Source organism: Hakea prostrata, chromosome 3 (assembly GCF_041222555.1).
Source record: "Hakea prostrata isolate BN-2017 chromosome 3, UWA_Hpros_2, whole genome shotgun sequence".
Lineage (NCBI taxonomy): Eukaryota > Viridiplantae > Streptophyta > Magnoliopsida > Proteales > Proteaceae > Hakea > Hakea prostrata.
Genome location: NC_142602.1, coordinates 9,888,309 through 9,904,328, shown reverse-complemented (window position 1 = coordinate 9,904,328; position 16,020 = coordinate 9,888,309). Strand labels below are relative to the sequence as shown.

General features: G+C 38.3%; 2 protein-coding genes and 1 non-coding gene across 4 annotated transcripts; 1 reads left to right on the top strand and 2 right to left on the bottom strand.

The window, feature by feature from the left end:
- Nucleotides 1-1,502: 1,502 nt before the first annotated feature.
- Nucleotides 1,503-1,574, bottom strand: TRNAT-UGU (transfer RNA threonine (anticodon UGU)). The gene has a single exon. It is a non-coding gene; the product is annotated as a tRNA-Thr (tRNA).
- A 177-nt stretch (nt 1,575-1,751) lies between these two features.
- On the bottom strand, nt 1,752-5,209 carry LOC149020754 (protein SIEVE ELEMENT OCCLUSION B-like). Its single transcript, XM_089148973.1, has 7 exons — nt 4,641-5,209; nt 4,447-4,557; nt 3,889-4,337; nt 3,633-3,742; nt 3,395-3,537; nt 2,800-3,291; nt 1,752-2,569 (listed from the first exon to the last, which is right to left on the bottom strand). Exons 1-7 carry the CDS (start codon nt 5,163-5,165, stop codon nt 1,952-1,954), a joined length of 2,448 nt encoding a protein of 815 aa, XP_089005099.1. The 5' UTR covers nt 5,166-5,209; the 3' UTR covers nt 1,752-1,951.
- A 3,240-nt stretch (nt 5,210-8,449) lies between these two features.
- Nucleotides 8,450-14,881, top strand: LOC149020753 (protein-L-isoaspartate O-methyltransferase 1-like). 2 transcript variants are annotated; one of them, XM_089148970.1, is made up of 4 exons: nt 8,450-8,692; nt 10,936-11,206; nt 13,503-13,667; nt 14,202-14,878. In XM_089148970.1, exons 1-4 carry the CDS (start codon nt 8,687-8,689, stop codon nt 14,450-14,452), a joined length of 693 nt encoding a protein of 230 aa, XP_089005096.1. In that variant the 5' UTR covers nt 8,450-8,686; the 3' UTR covers nt 14,453-14,878. The 2 variants fall into 2 exon arrangements, with proteins under 2 accessions (XP_089005096.1, XP_089005097.1); XM_089148971.1 differs by lacking the exon at nt 8,450-8,692 and adding an exon at nt 8,715-9,199 and having other exon boundaries at nt 14,202-14,881.
- Nucleotides 14,882-16,020: the final 1,139 nt, after the last annotated feature.

The window sequence follows — 16,020 nt, the reverse complement described above, 5'->3', positions numbered from 1 at the left end:
ACTTGAGCTTTCCTACTCCAACATCGACTTGTCTACTCAGCATCTTGCTGAATATTTCAGAACTTACAATATTCCTTGAGTGACAGATCCTCTGTTTTAGACTATCTTACTTAATTGGTTATCCCAGAGAGATTTATCTATTCACAAATTACCTGCTACACACAGCTGAATCCTAAAGAGAGACCTGACAAATCTATGAGTAAACGGAAATTGTTGTGTATGGTGAAAAGTAAGGTAGATAAATAATATTCCACAACCAAATAAGAATTCCAGAATTAATATTCCCACTCATCTGCATATACTAGTAAAGCAACACCCCCACCTAAAAAGTGAATCTAAATACCCATAGAAATGTGCAAAAGCTAAGATGCCTGTCATTGAAAATGAGTACCAGTATAGTCCCTCATTGCATGTAAAAGTAGTTGCGTTGATACGTCTGTAGACATACTTTCTTCCTGATATCATGGCATATACACAAAATGAACAATGCCATTTCAATATTCACAAATTAGGTTAAATGTAGGTGAATTCAAGGTGACCTGATGAGCACAAGACCTCTTTCCCGTAAAGATAGTCAAAAACTGTAATACTCTGTGTAGATTAACAGAATTCCTTTCCACCTTTACAGGGGTAGCAGAGAACCAAATTGTTTTTCCATCGAAACCAATGATCAAAACGGAAAAAATAAACAAAATAAACCAAAAGGGAGAAGTTTGGCCACCAACCATTCCCAGACTCTTGAAAGAAAAGTCCCAAAAAAAAAAAAAATCAATTCTCACCAAAAGAATCTAGGTCTTTCGACGCAAACGCTTCCTTAACTTCTTGTATTTGTGCTTGTTCATCTTCCTCTTCCTCTTCTTCTTGACACTATCAGCCCAAACAGAATGATCCTTACCAGGCACAACGTCCTCAGCATCCTCATAGACCATTGGATCAAACACTGGCGTCGAAACGTGACTTAAGCAATACCCGAATGGGGAACTAGGGAAGAACAACAAGGGTTGAGCATCAGTTGATTTCTCTCCTCGTATAGACGCCAGAATAGGATTCGGATTAAAAAGAAAATCTGATTTGCTCTCAGGGTAATCGGTTTGAGGAAGCACGAAAGAAGCCCCCAGGCTTGATTGTTGAAGGTTATTGCAGCTTGAGACGACTCTCAGTGCGGAAGGTTTCTTCATGACTTTATACAGAAAATTAGCCATTGCGAGATTCGAAACGAAGACGCTAACACAGAGAGACACTGATTTTTATTGATCTCCGCTTACTGTGGAATCGATTTAGGTTTCGACGTTTGACCTTCCCATCTGGTTTTCAATTCGAGAACGACAGGCAGCCGTATGCCCTCAGTTCGGAAAAAACCTGGATCAGAAATTTGGGTCGACCTTGCACCAGACCTGGTTACATATGACAAAACCGTAACTAATAGTGTGTAACAGAATACCCGACCCGTCTCGTATTCGGAGACTCGAAATGCATCATGTTCAACGTAAAAAAGAAAAAACTGCCCCCATGCAGGATCGAACTACAGACCTTCAGTTTACAAGACTGACGCTCTACCACTGAGCTATAGGGGCAAGGACAAAAGCACCCACATTCCCAAATTATTTCAAGAAAAGGGAAGAAAATCACAATTCGACTTTTTTTTTTTTTTTTAAACAATCGCCATTTGAAGACAATACCGAATCAGAGTAGATTGGACTTTGGAGAAAATTTGATCTCATACCTTTAATGCAAACCATGCAACTATTAAAATGAAATATTTATTCATGCTATTATTATTTAGTAAGGAGCACGTACACACAAACACATGATTCTTCACACACCAAAAACATTCAAAAACATTAAAAAAAAAAAAGCCTTCATCTTATTGGGTATGACTGCAATATTAGTGCTGCATTGAGTAAAGATCAAGCTAGGAATGCAGCAACGGCGATGCTGGGGAGGCAAGCAACTAATCAGTGCAGCAGCTGTACATGAGGAACTTCTCCATAGGGCGGCCGCATTCGGTACAAACCACCTGATCTGGGAATCCTTCCGACGGACCCGGCAGGATGAGGCGACTGCAGTGATGAGGGGAATGCAGCGTTTGCAGGTAATCTTCAAGTGCTTGAATGAAACCTTTAAGGTCAACTTGTTCCTGCCATGCACCATACTTCTCGAAGCAGTTTAAGATCGTTTCCCCTTTGGCTTTGACCATCTTTCCACCTCCCTTACTGAGCAATGCCCATCCCTGCTCACTGCCGTCGAAGGTGAGCATTCTCATGATCCCCTGCATTATGCGGTCGTTCTCGATGGTTTTTCCATGCTGCATCTTCGAGTGCCACATGCTCTCCAGACGGATCCAGAAGAACCAGATGGAAGTGAGGTCTGGCCAGCAATGGCTCAGCTTCTCTGTGGTGATGACATTGATGTTCCTCCTCACTCTTTCCTTTGGGTTGCTCTTCCCCACATACACCATCTCAAGTGGGATCCGTGCTTCCAGTGCCACTGCTCTTGCCTTGTTCGTGAATTTCCTTATCCAGTCGATGTCTTCTCCTCCATACAAGCAAATGAATCGATCTTGGGACACCTGTTACGGATGAGACGTTAATCAAATATTTGAGTTATACCCAACTTATATTTTAATACAATTAGTTATTGGATTGGTTATGATTTAACGATGTAATGAGAATGGATATATATTTTAGGAGAATCCAATTAACCATAGAATCTAGTGTTATTTGTAAATACTAGCTGAAAACAATGGTTTAGATATTCCAAGCAAAGTTGCATAGTATTAATATGGTGTTTGTCATTTACCCAATCGAATATGTGTTGATCAATGCCATCAACCAAGAGCTCGAGTCTCCAGCTTTCTTCCCTCCAGAGAGCTTCCTCCCTCATGCTAGTGAAAGGGAAGGCAAGGCTTCCCCAGATCCACAACATATGGAGGGCGTTGGGGTTCACAACTCTGCCTTGCATGTCTAACACAACCAAGATTGGTTTCTTGTTGAAGTTCCACTTTTCCTTAATGTACTTGACCACTGCTGGGTCGATCAAGGAAGGGTGGTTAACCGAGTACCACGTCATATTCGCCTGTAAGCGATCAAATTCTCTCTGCCTGGCCTCCGTCCATGGGAGTGTCCTGTCCACTATGGGGAGCCACACCACTTCGTATTGAGACTCTGGCCTTGACGGCTGATCACGGGACTCCTTATACATCTGTTCCATAATCGATAATTCTTCTTGGGAGATGTCAAGGTCCGATATCAGCAGTAGCACATTCTTCCTTCTCAGTACTTCAACCCCAACCTGCATAATTGTGGCATGTATAATATAATATAAATAAATTTACATGCAAAGCAAAAACATATAGCGATAAAACTAGCAAAGTGTGATTAGTTTCAAGAGAGACCCTTCTCTTGGTGGAGCCTTCAAGAAGTGGTTGCATATCATCCTTGGCATAAATCAAGGCCTTGAGAATCTTCATGTTGTCGATATGAATAGTTTCAAAGAGTCGTTCAAGCGTCTTATAGGCCTCGTTGTGCTTCTTCTCATCTACATAACCACCGCGAACCAAAAAATGAACATATTAGAGCATCAATTCGGTAAACTGAACATGATTTCAGTTGAATCATTGTTGATTCACTCACCAATGTGCTGGAAGCAAAGAGCTAGTTGCTTGGTAAGGTGTTCATGGATGTTGTTGACCTTGTGTGCTAAGCTGGACAGCTCCCAGGCTTCAGAGGTCGAAGGAATGTATCTGTAATTGTAATTTTCGTAGCATAGATTCAGATACAAGGCTCTTTTTTCTTAAAAAAAAAAAATAGAAAGACCCTAAAAGCGTAAGTAAAAAGAGAGGAGCCAAGAATAGAGGAGACGGAAGGAAGGGAGAAAAAGATGACATACTCGTGACCCAAGCCAATAAGACCAATGATCTGGGACGAACAGGCGATGATGCTCCTAATTGTCCAGTAAACAGCAGTGGGGACATGGGTGGCGGCCACCGACATGGGTGGTTGGTCGATGGAGATGTACTGAGATGGCAGCTCATTGAACTGGACGATGCATTTGGTCACGTCAAGCATGGCCTTGATAAGATCCTTCAGCGCTTCAAACTTGGGCCTCAACATGTTCGAGTGCTCAAACACATCAGGTAACTGCTTCAGCATCGCTATGGACTTGGCCAAGGGGTTAGTCCCATAGAGTTCAGCCACCAGCCAGAACTCCCCATAATTGATGGCAAAAGCAGCCAAAGCCAGCACCACCTTCGCATCCCATGAGAAGCTTGATAGTATATTGAACAATGACACTGTTGTCGTGTGTGCATCGCCACCGCCAGAGCATTTGTACGTTAACTGTCCATGGTAAACAGGGGAAAGCAGAACACAGATGTCAATTTCGATGAAACCCACTTGGGAAATGCATGTAATTAACGTTTACGTAAGAAAGCACGCTTTATCTAACCTCGCAAGAGATCTTATGTATAGTGTAAGCCAATGCTTCAAGCATCCCTACGAAGGCGTCCTGGTGGCTTCTTTCGTCCAAGCTCTCCATGTGTGATGCAATTAGGGGGGCCTATGACATTTTTGTTTTTTTAATATCAAAATTAAGCATGGCGAAAGAATAAAAGGAAAATGAAGAGAAGAAAATGAGAATACATGAATAGCGCGGTCGAGAGTGGTGGCAGTGGAGCGTTGGAGGATATCCTCGATGAGTTGGAGAAGGGGTCTAACTTCCACCTCGCGACCATCATAAGCATGGGTGGCCAGGATCTGCTTCATCATCACGTTGTCATCTGAGGTTGTGAACATGTGGCGGTCACTCCTCAACATCTTATGTGGCTGCTGCATCCTTGGGGCATACACAGGAGGTGGCAGAGGAGCAGAGGCCGCCGGCCCCTGTCCCACATCACTGAACCTCACCTGTGGTTGGCGCTGCTGCTGCTGTGGCGGCGATGCCATCAGTTGCTGCTGCTGCTGCGGTGGCGGCACCATCAGCTGTTGTTGCTGGGGCGGTGGTGCCACCAGTTGTTGTGGCTGCGGTGGAGGTGCCATCAGTTGCTGTTGTTGCGGAGGATACACTGGTTGCTGCTGTTGTTGTTGTTGTTGTGGTGGCTGAGAATACAATGGCTGCTGTTGCTGTGGCTGCTGCTGGGGCATCTTTGAAAGAGGAGTGCTTGCCATCGTCACAAACTTGTTTTTCTTGATGCAATACTAATGAACTGAGGATGAGTTGCTCGATGAAAAACCCAAGCCAAGTTCCCATGCTTATATAGCGAGAAAAAAGAACAAGGTATCCACATGCATCTCGTGGTGACGGGTACCGGCAGCAACAGTTTGGAATAAAGTGCGTGACTGAATCCACTTCTTTACTTCTAAGTACCGCGTTGCAGCAGTAGTCTTGGTCCCACAGTCCAAAACCCAGGCAGCAAGGGTCTGAATTGGTCCCCGAATCCAAATATATTGTTCCCTTTGCATCCCTAAAGTACCATTTGAAGTCTAAAGATTGGTCGCTAAGCTACCATTTGATTCAAAAATGATACTCGATCATTACCAACCAAGATATCCCCTTGGTGATTGGTTCTTCTTTTGTGTCCCACAATTATCCTTAAAAGATCAAGTGGGTGTGTTCCCAAATGGGATACTTAAACTAATCATAACTGGCTTTGGATCTTAGTTAGATCTGTTGTTAACTTATATGTTGATTACATGCATAATATGATTAATATATTTAATTAAAGAATCCCATCCTTCGTTCTCCGAGGAACCATTGTAGTAGCAAGAAAAGAACAAGTGGGACCACCAAGCTTGCTTGGCCCCAAGAAAATTCCATAGCAAACGATAGCCAAGGGGGCCCACTAGCAATATCTACCTTGGTAAAGCCAAAGATAGGAATATATATCCACATGAAAGCCAAAGATGAGTACGTTATCTATTTCGGGAAAGCTTCTTCACTTCTCGAGCGTTTTATAGACTCTACCCCTTTCAAGGAAGTTTATATTACATCCCACAGGAATGAGGAATGTGCTTGGCTGATTGGTTTTGAGTTGAACCCGATGTTGCTCAGTGATGGTCTGATGGACTGAGAGTTTCATTTTAAATGCATGGGCTTCTTATAGTTTGGATGATGTCAATCTAAGGTCTGTCAGGGTCGAGATGTGTTTGGATTTGTTTTAATTTCTTCTTTTCTTTTTTACTTTTTAATATTTCTATCCAACCAGTGAGAGAAGGGGTTGGAACATTAACATTTTTCAGTTGAGTTATTGATGAGACCTTATATTTAACCCCAGTGTTACTTGAAACTTAACCCATAAGTTTTCTTTTATTAAAAAAAATTAAAAGAAAAGTTGAGATCAATAGAAATATATTGGGGGATATGGGCATTCTAGATTATTAAACAAATGATTGGAAGTAGAGAATTTGATAATTTACTAGCTTGCACAATAGACCAACACCTCATAAGTAAGATGTCAAGAATTCAAATCTCCCTTAAGTGTAATCTCAACCCCACATGTCTACAAATTATCTCCTCTGGCTCCCCTATATATATACTGATTCATTACGCCAGCTAGGTTGAATGCCTCGATTCCAATAAAAGAAAAGAAAAAAGAACATCAGCCAATCAACTTTTATAAAAGAAAATTCTTAAATGAAAGAGACTTGACACCATAAAACACTTGACCACGTGAATAAAAAGTTACGAAAAATTACCTGATTAACTATTTTTAAGTTTTATTTACAAAAATAATCACTCAATGTTTTACTTAACAAAACTAACTAAAATTGAATTTACATTTACAAAACTAACAAAAATAATAATTTTTCATCCTTTGGACATTTTTACTCCAAAAATTTATCATACCAACATGGGGGTGAAAATGCTCGAAGGGTATGAAAAATTAGTGACTTTTTTCTTTTGGACAAAATAGTAATTTTTCCCCTTCAATGTGATTAGTTTTAATAGGTAAAATTGTCCAAAAAGATTAAAAATTTTACTATTTTTTTAGTTTTGTAAGCCTAAACTCAGTTTTAGTTAATTTTGTTAAGTGAAATATTGAGTGATTATTTTTGTACAACAAAAAAAAACCTAAAAATAACTAATAACGTAATTTTCCAAAAAGTTACAAGTTCAAATCCGTGCAAAACTTAATAAATATAAAAGCTCCTCCTTCAAGATAAATTGAGGTGTGTTTAAGTTGATCTGCATCCCTCATATAAAAAAATAAATAACACATTAGATAACAAATATTATTTAAAAAAAATAAAATAATTTTGTTAGTAAAAAAATAAAAATAGAAAAAATTGATCAGCTAAAAATGGCTTCTATCTCAAGACAAGTGGCTCGGAGCTCTCTTTTGATAATGATACGAGGGGTTTGTATCCGACTAACGTTAGACCCGGTGGGGCTAAACCCGATACTTAGTTGGGACTTTCACCGATTAACTTGGAAAGAGCATCATTACGCTGACCTATATGACAACAATGCCTTAGATAAAATGTCAACTACAAGGATAATTAAGCAGGATAAACAACAAGGAGTGTAGTCTAGAGAGATATACCTGTGTTTGTTAGGGAAACCCGAAGGGGCTTAGTCGACATCTAAATAATAACCTGAGAAGCATCAGATAAAAAGCCCACTTATTCAATTCGTGGAATAAAAGTTACAAAGACAAGTGATTGCTGTCTTGTTTCTATCCGACATGACCCCCCAATAAGCTCATCAGCTATTGTATTTGCCGATGGAGCAACATGGGAAAGAACACAAATCTAACTTGGACTTAAAGGTAAAATATATCAACTATAGGCTGGATAGACAAGGGGACCGATTGTCTATTTTTACTTAATGGACCTATCACCTCTCAGCAGTCCGATTTTAAAACGATTCCACCCAACCCATAGTGGATCGCTTCATGTAGGGACGTAGATCAAATTCGTCTCAAATCCGATAATATTCGAATCCGAATCCATTTATTAAACACATTATTTTAATTTGAATTAGACATTCGTCAGATATGTTAAATTTATATCCGACATCCGATCAAATTAATTAATGATAATTTAATATAATTAATTACTATTAATTAAAAAATAATGATATATTCTTTAAAATTAAACTTTAATGGGATATAAATATATATATTAAATGTGGGTGCGAACCCAAGACCTCACCTAGAGAAGTTGGATCTTTAACCGTTTTAACATACCACCTTTGGCGGTGTGAATAGTATCTATCAAAATATCCGTTTATATTTCTATCTCATGCCAATGAAAAGAACAAACATGAGATTTGTAACACTTAGTGAATAGTTTTTTTTTTTTTTTTTTTGATATCTGAGGTTCATCTGGGCCAACTTGTGCACACCTCAATTACATTATCGGAATGAGCTTTGTTGTCCACAAAGGTCGAACCCACAAGCTTGAGGTGAACTATGAATGGTTAATTTGTTTAACTGGCTCGCGTAAGTGCCACATGAGGTGAAGCGTGAGATGAAAAGCAGCGAAGAATGTGCGAGAATTAAGGATGCCGTCCTTAGTCAGCGTATGGTTGCCGCAATTTTACGCCTCTAAAGCAGTTACTGAGCATCAACCTCCTCCGTCGTCGCACTCCAACATCGCTTTTAGGCACTCTCTCCGCTTGTCTGAGTCATTCACCGTCTTGTTCTCCGAACCCTAAAATCTTCACGGGGAATTTTCTGTTCTTGCCGATGGAGGTATTCCTCCTTTCTCTGTCTTCAACACTTTCTTCATTTACCATTGATTGACGTTAAAAACAAACAAAGAAAAGGAAAAGCATGCTCATCTAAGTTCGTTTCACTATTTTACTTGATAATTTTTTGAAGTAAATAGGGCACAATTGAATTATATGAAATGTTTGATTCTTATTAAGCAGCTTTTCCCTCGAACGAAATCGTAGGCTTCGTTCGACGTTCTTCCCTCTTCCATTCGCCTTTTTTTGGTTCTTTCTTTCCTTTCTGTTTAAATGTCTTCTATACCCTGCCAGAGGGATGCACGAAGAAATGATCACGTTCGTCATCAATCTTTTGTCCGAAGAATTGCTGATTAACTTCCTGTTGACCTGTGGAGGCATAATTCTTTGTTAACTTCAACATTTTAATTTGTATATAAGGTTCTGTGGTGGAAGATCATTGATCGGGGACAAAGAAGAGTGTTAATGTGCCAGGATTTTTGGCTCATATGCGATCAAATTGAATTCCATGGTGCTTTTCTTTTATTTGTTCATGGTTTTTTACTAGTAATGTTTTTTGCGGAGGTGAATGAAATTAATCTGCATGAATTTGTAGTTCTCCCTTTAATCAGCTTGTTCTGTTGGAGAAACACTTTGGCAACTTTGTTAATCCTTTGTTTGGTCCGTCTTTGAGAAGGTATTAGGGTTTCAAGGTACTCTATAAGCTACATATTTGGATTTCTTCAGTGAGCCTTCTCTGTTTATCAGGATATAAAGAAGATAAGTCTCTATTACAAGGATGACAACAACTACAGTGCGGTGACGTAGATCTGTGGGCACCAATCAGCTCTATTTTAAGGTTTACTTAATACATGGCCTAGGTTATTCATGTGTCCTAAGGTTATTTTAGGTTTGCTCTTAGCTCTTTTTAGTTCCTTCAATGAAATTATTCTGTTGCATTGGAGCATCGAAGGGACTCTCTTGAACATGGCCATACCACTTCAAACACCTTTATCATAGCTTATAATGTATTGAAATTTGAAACTACTAACGACTTTAACATGGTCATTCCTTAGTTTATGTCTTTCTAATTTTTTCATTCATACATCTCAATATCCTCATCTCTGCTACAGTTGGTTTATCCGTATGATGCTTTATTGATCACCAATAGTTGACATCATACATCATAACTGGTCAAGACTGTCTTATAGTGTTTTCCTTTAAGTTCTAAATGACTAATTGTCAATCACACAACACTTTAGATGCATATAATGTTCGGTGAAACATCATCTTCGTTTTTCTCCTTAGTGATTTAGCCTAGATGCATATTCCAAGATTGACTTCCATAACTCCAACTTGATGTTAATCATTGCTTTTGTCTCATCAACCAAAATCATCAACAAAAGGCATTCACTATGGATCTCTCATCTTGTATGTGTCTACTTGCAAGATGGTGCAAACAAATAAGGGCTTAAAGCTGACTGTTGATGTAACCTAATTGTGTTTGGGATCTCGTGACCTTGACCCCCAACAATTCTTACATTAGTTAGCATACCATACGTATCTTTAATCATATCCACATATTTGATTCTACTGTGCTTAGAGTAATGAACTTGGGATTTTTTTCTTCTTCTTCTTCTGTCTTATTTTTTAAGATATGATATAATATTATGTATCCTACTAAGTGTTTACTGAGGCATTAGAAGTTTTGAAATTATACCAATGCTTAAGCCCTGGTTGGCAGAATTCTTAGTTGTTCTGAACTTTAAAGAAGGTGATTCCCTCCGATCTATGTAGAATTTCCATCACCATTGCAACAAATTTATTATGTATTTGTAACTTTTAAGGGTTCACGTGGCATCACTTAGATTTTAAGGCCAACTTGGATCTATTGTGGTTGACTCTTTTACCTCAGAGCGTGTATCTTATTGAATCTTGATGTGGAGAGATCTGCTTTTATGTGAAGGGTGTTTTTCTTTTTCACTACCAACCACCACCCGCCCCCCCCCAAAAAAAAAAAAAAAAAAAAAAGGAAAAAGAGCTTTTCTGTTTCCTTTTTTTAAACCCCCTAAAGCAGAGTTCAACTTTGCAGTTTTGTACATACAAATTCTGTTTAGGATTATTTGTTCTGTTGTGGACTTCTACATTATTTAATATTCTTCTAGCCAGTTCAAAAAATGATACCTGGGTAAGTGAAACTTTATTTTAGAATTTTTGGTTGAACAATAAGTTGGAGGTGTTCTGAAGTTTCTGATGATAATTTTGCAGCAATTATGGACTAGAGGAGGTGCTGATAAGAATAAAGGTCTAGTTGAGCATTTGCAGCAGTTTGGGGTGTTTAAGTCCCATAAGGTTGCCGAAGTAATGGAGGCTATTGATAGGGGTTTGTTTGTTCCTGACGGGATCCCAGCGTATGTTGACTCTCCAATGCAGATTGGGTATAATGCCACTATATCTGCACCTCATATGCATGCCATGTGCCTGGAATTGTTGGAGAATAATTTGCAGCCAGGCATGCATGCTCTAGATGTTGGTTCAGGTATCATGTTTCTTCTAATTTTTGTTTCTATCATGTTTCTCATGCTCTGGCATGCTATGCTCTTATGTTCAAATAAAAGACAACAGGATTGGGCTTATCATTTGCTTTACTGATCATTAACAGATACTCCCACCACCCAACAACCCTCCTCCATCCCCACACCCCCAAAATACCAAACTCAGACACTACAAAAAAGAAGAAAAGAGTAGAGAATACATGTTTGTCATTGGTTTTTCAATGTTATTCTTAGATGTGGTTTTTTTTTTTTTGGGGGGGGGGGGGTAAGATGTGGTTGATGGTTAGCAGTTCAGCTGAAGTGAATTATATTTTCTTTTCAATACTTGGATAAAAGACCTTTCTTTGCTTGTCCTTTAAAAGCCTAAAGCATGCATAATGAAAAATTACTAAGAGATTATCTCATCTTAGTTGGCATATGGATTTTGGTATAAATGTAGCTGCTATTATCCTCTGCTAATGTGGAAACAGAAAACTTCAGCCCGAAAGCTGTATAGCCATTGTGTCATGACTGTAGAAAAGCATTATGTTTGAACTATAAGTTCAACTTATCAATAGTTCAGAAAACAAGGAGAAAAAGGTTGATACATAGGCATAAAATTCATAAAGTGTTGCAAATCTAGAGATCACTCTATTTGGCTGTAATGGCCGCATCAACATTCTAATTGGCTTGAATTGGTGGAGTATATTGTCGAAAAGCTAACCTGGTTGCTTAGAAAGTATTTTGCTATTAACATTACCCATGGTTCATAAATTAGGTAACCTTCAACTTCCATGTCATGAAGGTGGGTGTAAACATGATGGAAGACCTACTCAAATCTCACCAGCTAAGCTGGAGGGGCAGATGCCCATGCTTCAGATAGAACGATTTTGGAGTTAATAGTCTGGTACTAGATTCAAATTACAAAATGTGGCATGGTATCTTTTGTAATAGATGGGCTTTGTCTCTCTTAAATGATCCTAGCACTGTTATTTCTGTTTTTATATAGCTTGTCTCCTGTATATCATTTGTCCTTTGTCATTTCATACTTAGAGAAGTTTATGACATCTGCTAAACCTGTTACGTAATTCTATTTCCATTCATGTGTACCTTGTGCCCTGTATTTCACTTGTCCTCATTTCATTGACCTCAGCTCCTTCTGGGCTTCCTCCTGAGTCCTGTCATTTATAAAGCATGCACAATAGCAAAATAATCATTGTATCCTGCATTTACCTTTCCCTACTGGAGAAGCCCAGAGATTAAAAAGTGGGAACTCACTTCTTTTTTTTTTTGGTGTGTGTGTGTGGGGGGGGGGGGGGATTTCAAAACAGCTTTACTTTCCAAAATTTCCTCCCCCACTAATTTGGAATCATAAATGTTTGTCGTAGTCATTACCTTAAAATAGTAAAACATAAAAGAAGTGCTTAATTCCAAAGTTTGTAATGAATCTAGGTTGCAGAGTACAGGGAGTATTTAAGAAGATAATCTCGGCCTGGTTGGCACTTGGAAAGAGGTGTAAATGTAGCCTATGTCATTGCCTGCTCAAGTGGAGAAAAGTATGTCTTACACAAAATGCCAATACATTGAGAGTTCAAAACATGATAAACGGTTGATTCATTGCCACAAATTTAACCAGGAAAACTGTTGGAAAAAGATAATTAGGTTACATGGAGATTTCTTTTCTTGTTATCATTTATCAAGCTTGTGATATGGTAACCTTCAATTGCCATGGGTGTCAACATGATAGAACTGCAGTGTCTCACAGTCATGAGTAGCAAAGATTAGTATTCAGTATCAGGATCTGGATTGGCCTCTGCTGATACCAATTCATCAAGTTATGGTTGGGATTGCTGGACAAGCATGCTATTTGGGTAATTTTTGTGGCTTTGGATCCATGTGAGATGCTTGTCTGGGCTAAAACCTGACACTGTGGATGTATGAGTCCTCTATTTATGGTCCTATCAATGTTACGGGATAGGTTTCCAGATATACTTGCTTTTTCAAAAGTCAAATCTTATGTATACATGCATTTTTGTGCTTTCCACTGTTTGGAGAACCAGACCAAGAAGGTATATCTCCTATTTCATGTCATACCACGTCAAAAGTGGCTGCAGCAGCCCATGTATCTAAGACCATGCTTAGCTGAATTTGTACCTCTGCCTTTTGCAATCAGTCAGATGGGAGATCTGACACGTAATATTGGGCAGTTATTTATTACACTGGTCTTGCATAATCATTGGATTGTTTCATCTAGCTGATATCTTTCAAATACTTATTACCTTACGGTTGACTCTTATGTAGGGACTGGGTTCTTGACTGCATGTTTTGCAATGATGGTTGGACCCCAAGGTTGTGCAGTGGGTGTAGAACACATTCCTGAGCTTGCTGCCACTTCCATCAAAAACATCGAAAAAAGCCAAGCTGCACGGTTACTGAAGGGAGGTTCCCTTTCCATACATGTTGGTGGTATGTTCTATTTGTCTGTTGAATGTAAATCATGTAATATAGAGGGAAGATACAACATAGCATAGATATTTGAAAAATTCGATACACAGACCCATTGATGGACCTTGGACTTAAAATCTCATATGGCTAAATCTGATTGTGTCAGATTCATTCTTTTGGAAGATTAAAAACAATGTGGGGAAAGAAAAATGTTTCCATGAGCTAGTTCTTATCTTGAATATTTAGCATGGAGTCTCTTTCTTCTTGGTTCACTAGTTTTTGACATTGAAACTTGGTTGGAAAGCTTTACACCATCAGGCTGAGAGCATCCCAACGTGACACCTGCCTTCAGAAAACCAAATTATTAGTTTCTATTAAAGGTGGCCATTGGTTGTTTAGGGTATTTGTAAGGTTGTTTAAGGTCTTTGTAATTTGTAATGTTAGGAAAGCTGTATGTATTCTGTGATCAATTTTGGAATCCAAGTGACACTGTGAGTGTAACAATATTCTTCACATTCTAATAACATCACTTGCTTAATGTTTCCATGGTTACAGATGGCAGGCAAGGATGGCCAGAATCTGCGCCCTATGATGCCATTCATGTGGGAGCAGCCGCGGCAGAGATCCCACAGCCCCTTATCGACCAGTTGAAGCCTGGTGGCAGAATGGTGATTCCAGTCGGAAACCTTTTCCAGGATCTGAAGGTACTTGACAAGAAGCCTGATGGCTCACTCAGTGTCCGAACTGAAACATCTGTCCGTTATGTTCCGCTGACGAGTCGTGAAGCTCAACTGCGTGGTTGTTGAGTTGGATTTCGGCAAAATTAGTAGATACCATGACCTGCGTGTGTGTTATCGGATATTTGTCTTCCTCGTCTTATATATTGCTATCCAATTAAAGCCTGCATGTTCTACAGTTCTAGTGTGTACATATATTAGGATTCTTTACCTACTTCTCGCCAAACTTCTCAATGGTCGTTAATTAAGATTTGAGCCCTTCGTAAGTGCATGACTTTGCTTTGCTTTTTAAACTTTCAGTGCAATAGAATTCTCTTTAGCGCTTTGCATCTGGGGTGCTGAATGCTCTTATTATTCGTAGGCTAACAACGATGGGGCCACGTTGTCCACTGTGTCTCTCTCTTGACTAACTCTACTTTTAGTCTTTGACATTTGATCTTGATATTTAGGTTTCATTTTTCAGGCAGTAGCTCTTCCATGTTCAGGGGTTAACTTGAATTTTATTTATTTATTTATTGATTTTTCCTTTTGATATAGTATATTATTATAGAAATGTTACCACAACTTCATAGTTGTTTCAATTTGAATTTGTTGCTCTGTGTGTCATTTTTTTTTAAACTACATAATTAAGTTGAATTCATAACATCGAAAATAAAATATCATTATTAATACGGACTTCTCATAAAAATTAATTAGTGAATAAAATGTTAGGAGAAAAAATATATTTTTTTTTCTTGTATATGAGGATCATCGAAGTCCGTTTATGCACACTTCAACTCTATTCTTATGGTTGCTTTTATTTGTAATTAGAATTTACTAAGAGGGAGTATTGAACCCATAACATATTTCATTAAGAGGCCCATTGAATAACCTTTTAATGGTAATAAACAATATATTGTTTCACCAATACAATCACTATTGGAGAATTACTACGAAAACTTATTTAACAATGTTTGCATACATATAATTTGTGATGATATCACATCATCATTTGTGGTTAATTTTTTCCTAACCTACTAAGCATTATCAATCTTATTTTATGGTGTATATCTATACGAGTCATTGTTTACTGTTACACATGTATCTTTCATATATTCATATAACTTTTGGATTACAACAAGTGGCATTTTAAAAAATTGATAGGTTTAATCTTAAATTATCATACTTGATATTTTTGAGATCTAATAGTTGTAATTAGAATAAAACATTGCCTAGACTAAGAAGAATTAGCACTAAATTAAAAATTTAATGATTGCCTTAAAAAATAATAATATATATTAAAAGTAAAACTTTTTCAAAACTTTTTTTCTTTTAAAATTCCATAATCATTTTTACCCATGAACCGTCTTGGTCGGTTCAATATATTTCTAGATGGGCTAACTCTATAGCTGACATTCTAGCTAGGAATGCCTAGTCTATGACAAGTAGAACTGTATGGTTTAATTCCATTCCTTGGTTTTGTGAAGCTTATTCAGGATGTCTTGGATTTTTGTTGCATCCGTTTTAATTAAATATCCTCTTACTTCAAAAATAATCTATGTTTGCGAATGCTCGAGACAAACAAATGTCAAGTCCCACCACCAAGGGATTAACGCTAAGTGCTTACGCCTCACTGGCTATCGTGGGCTGATTTTTGC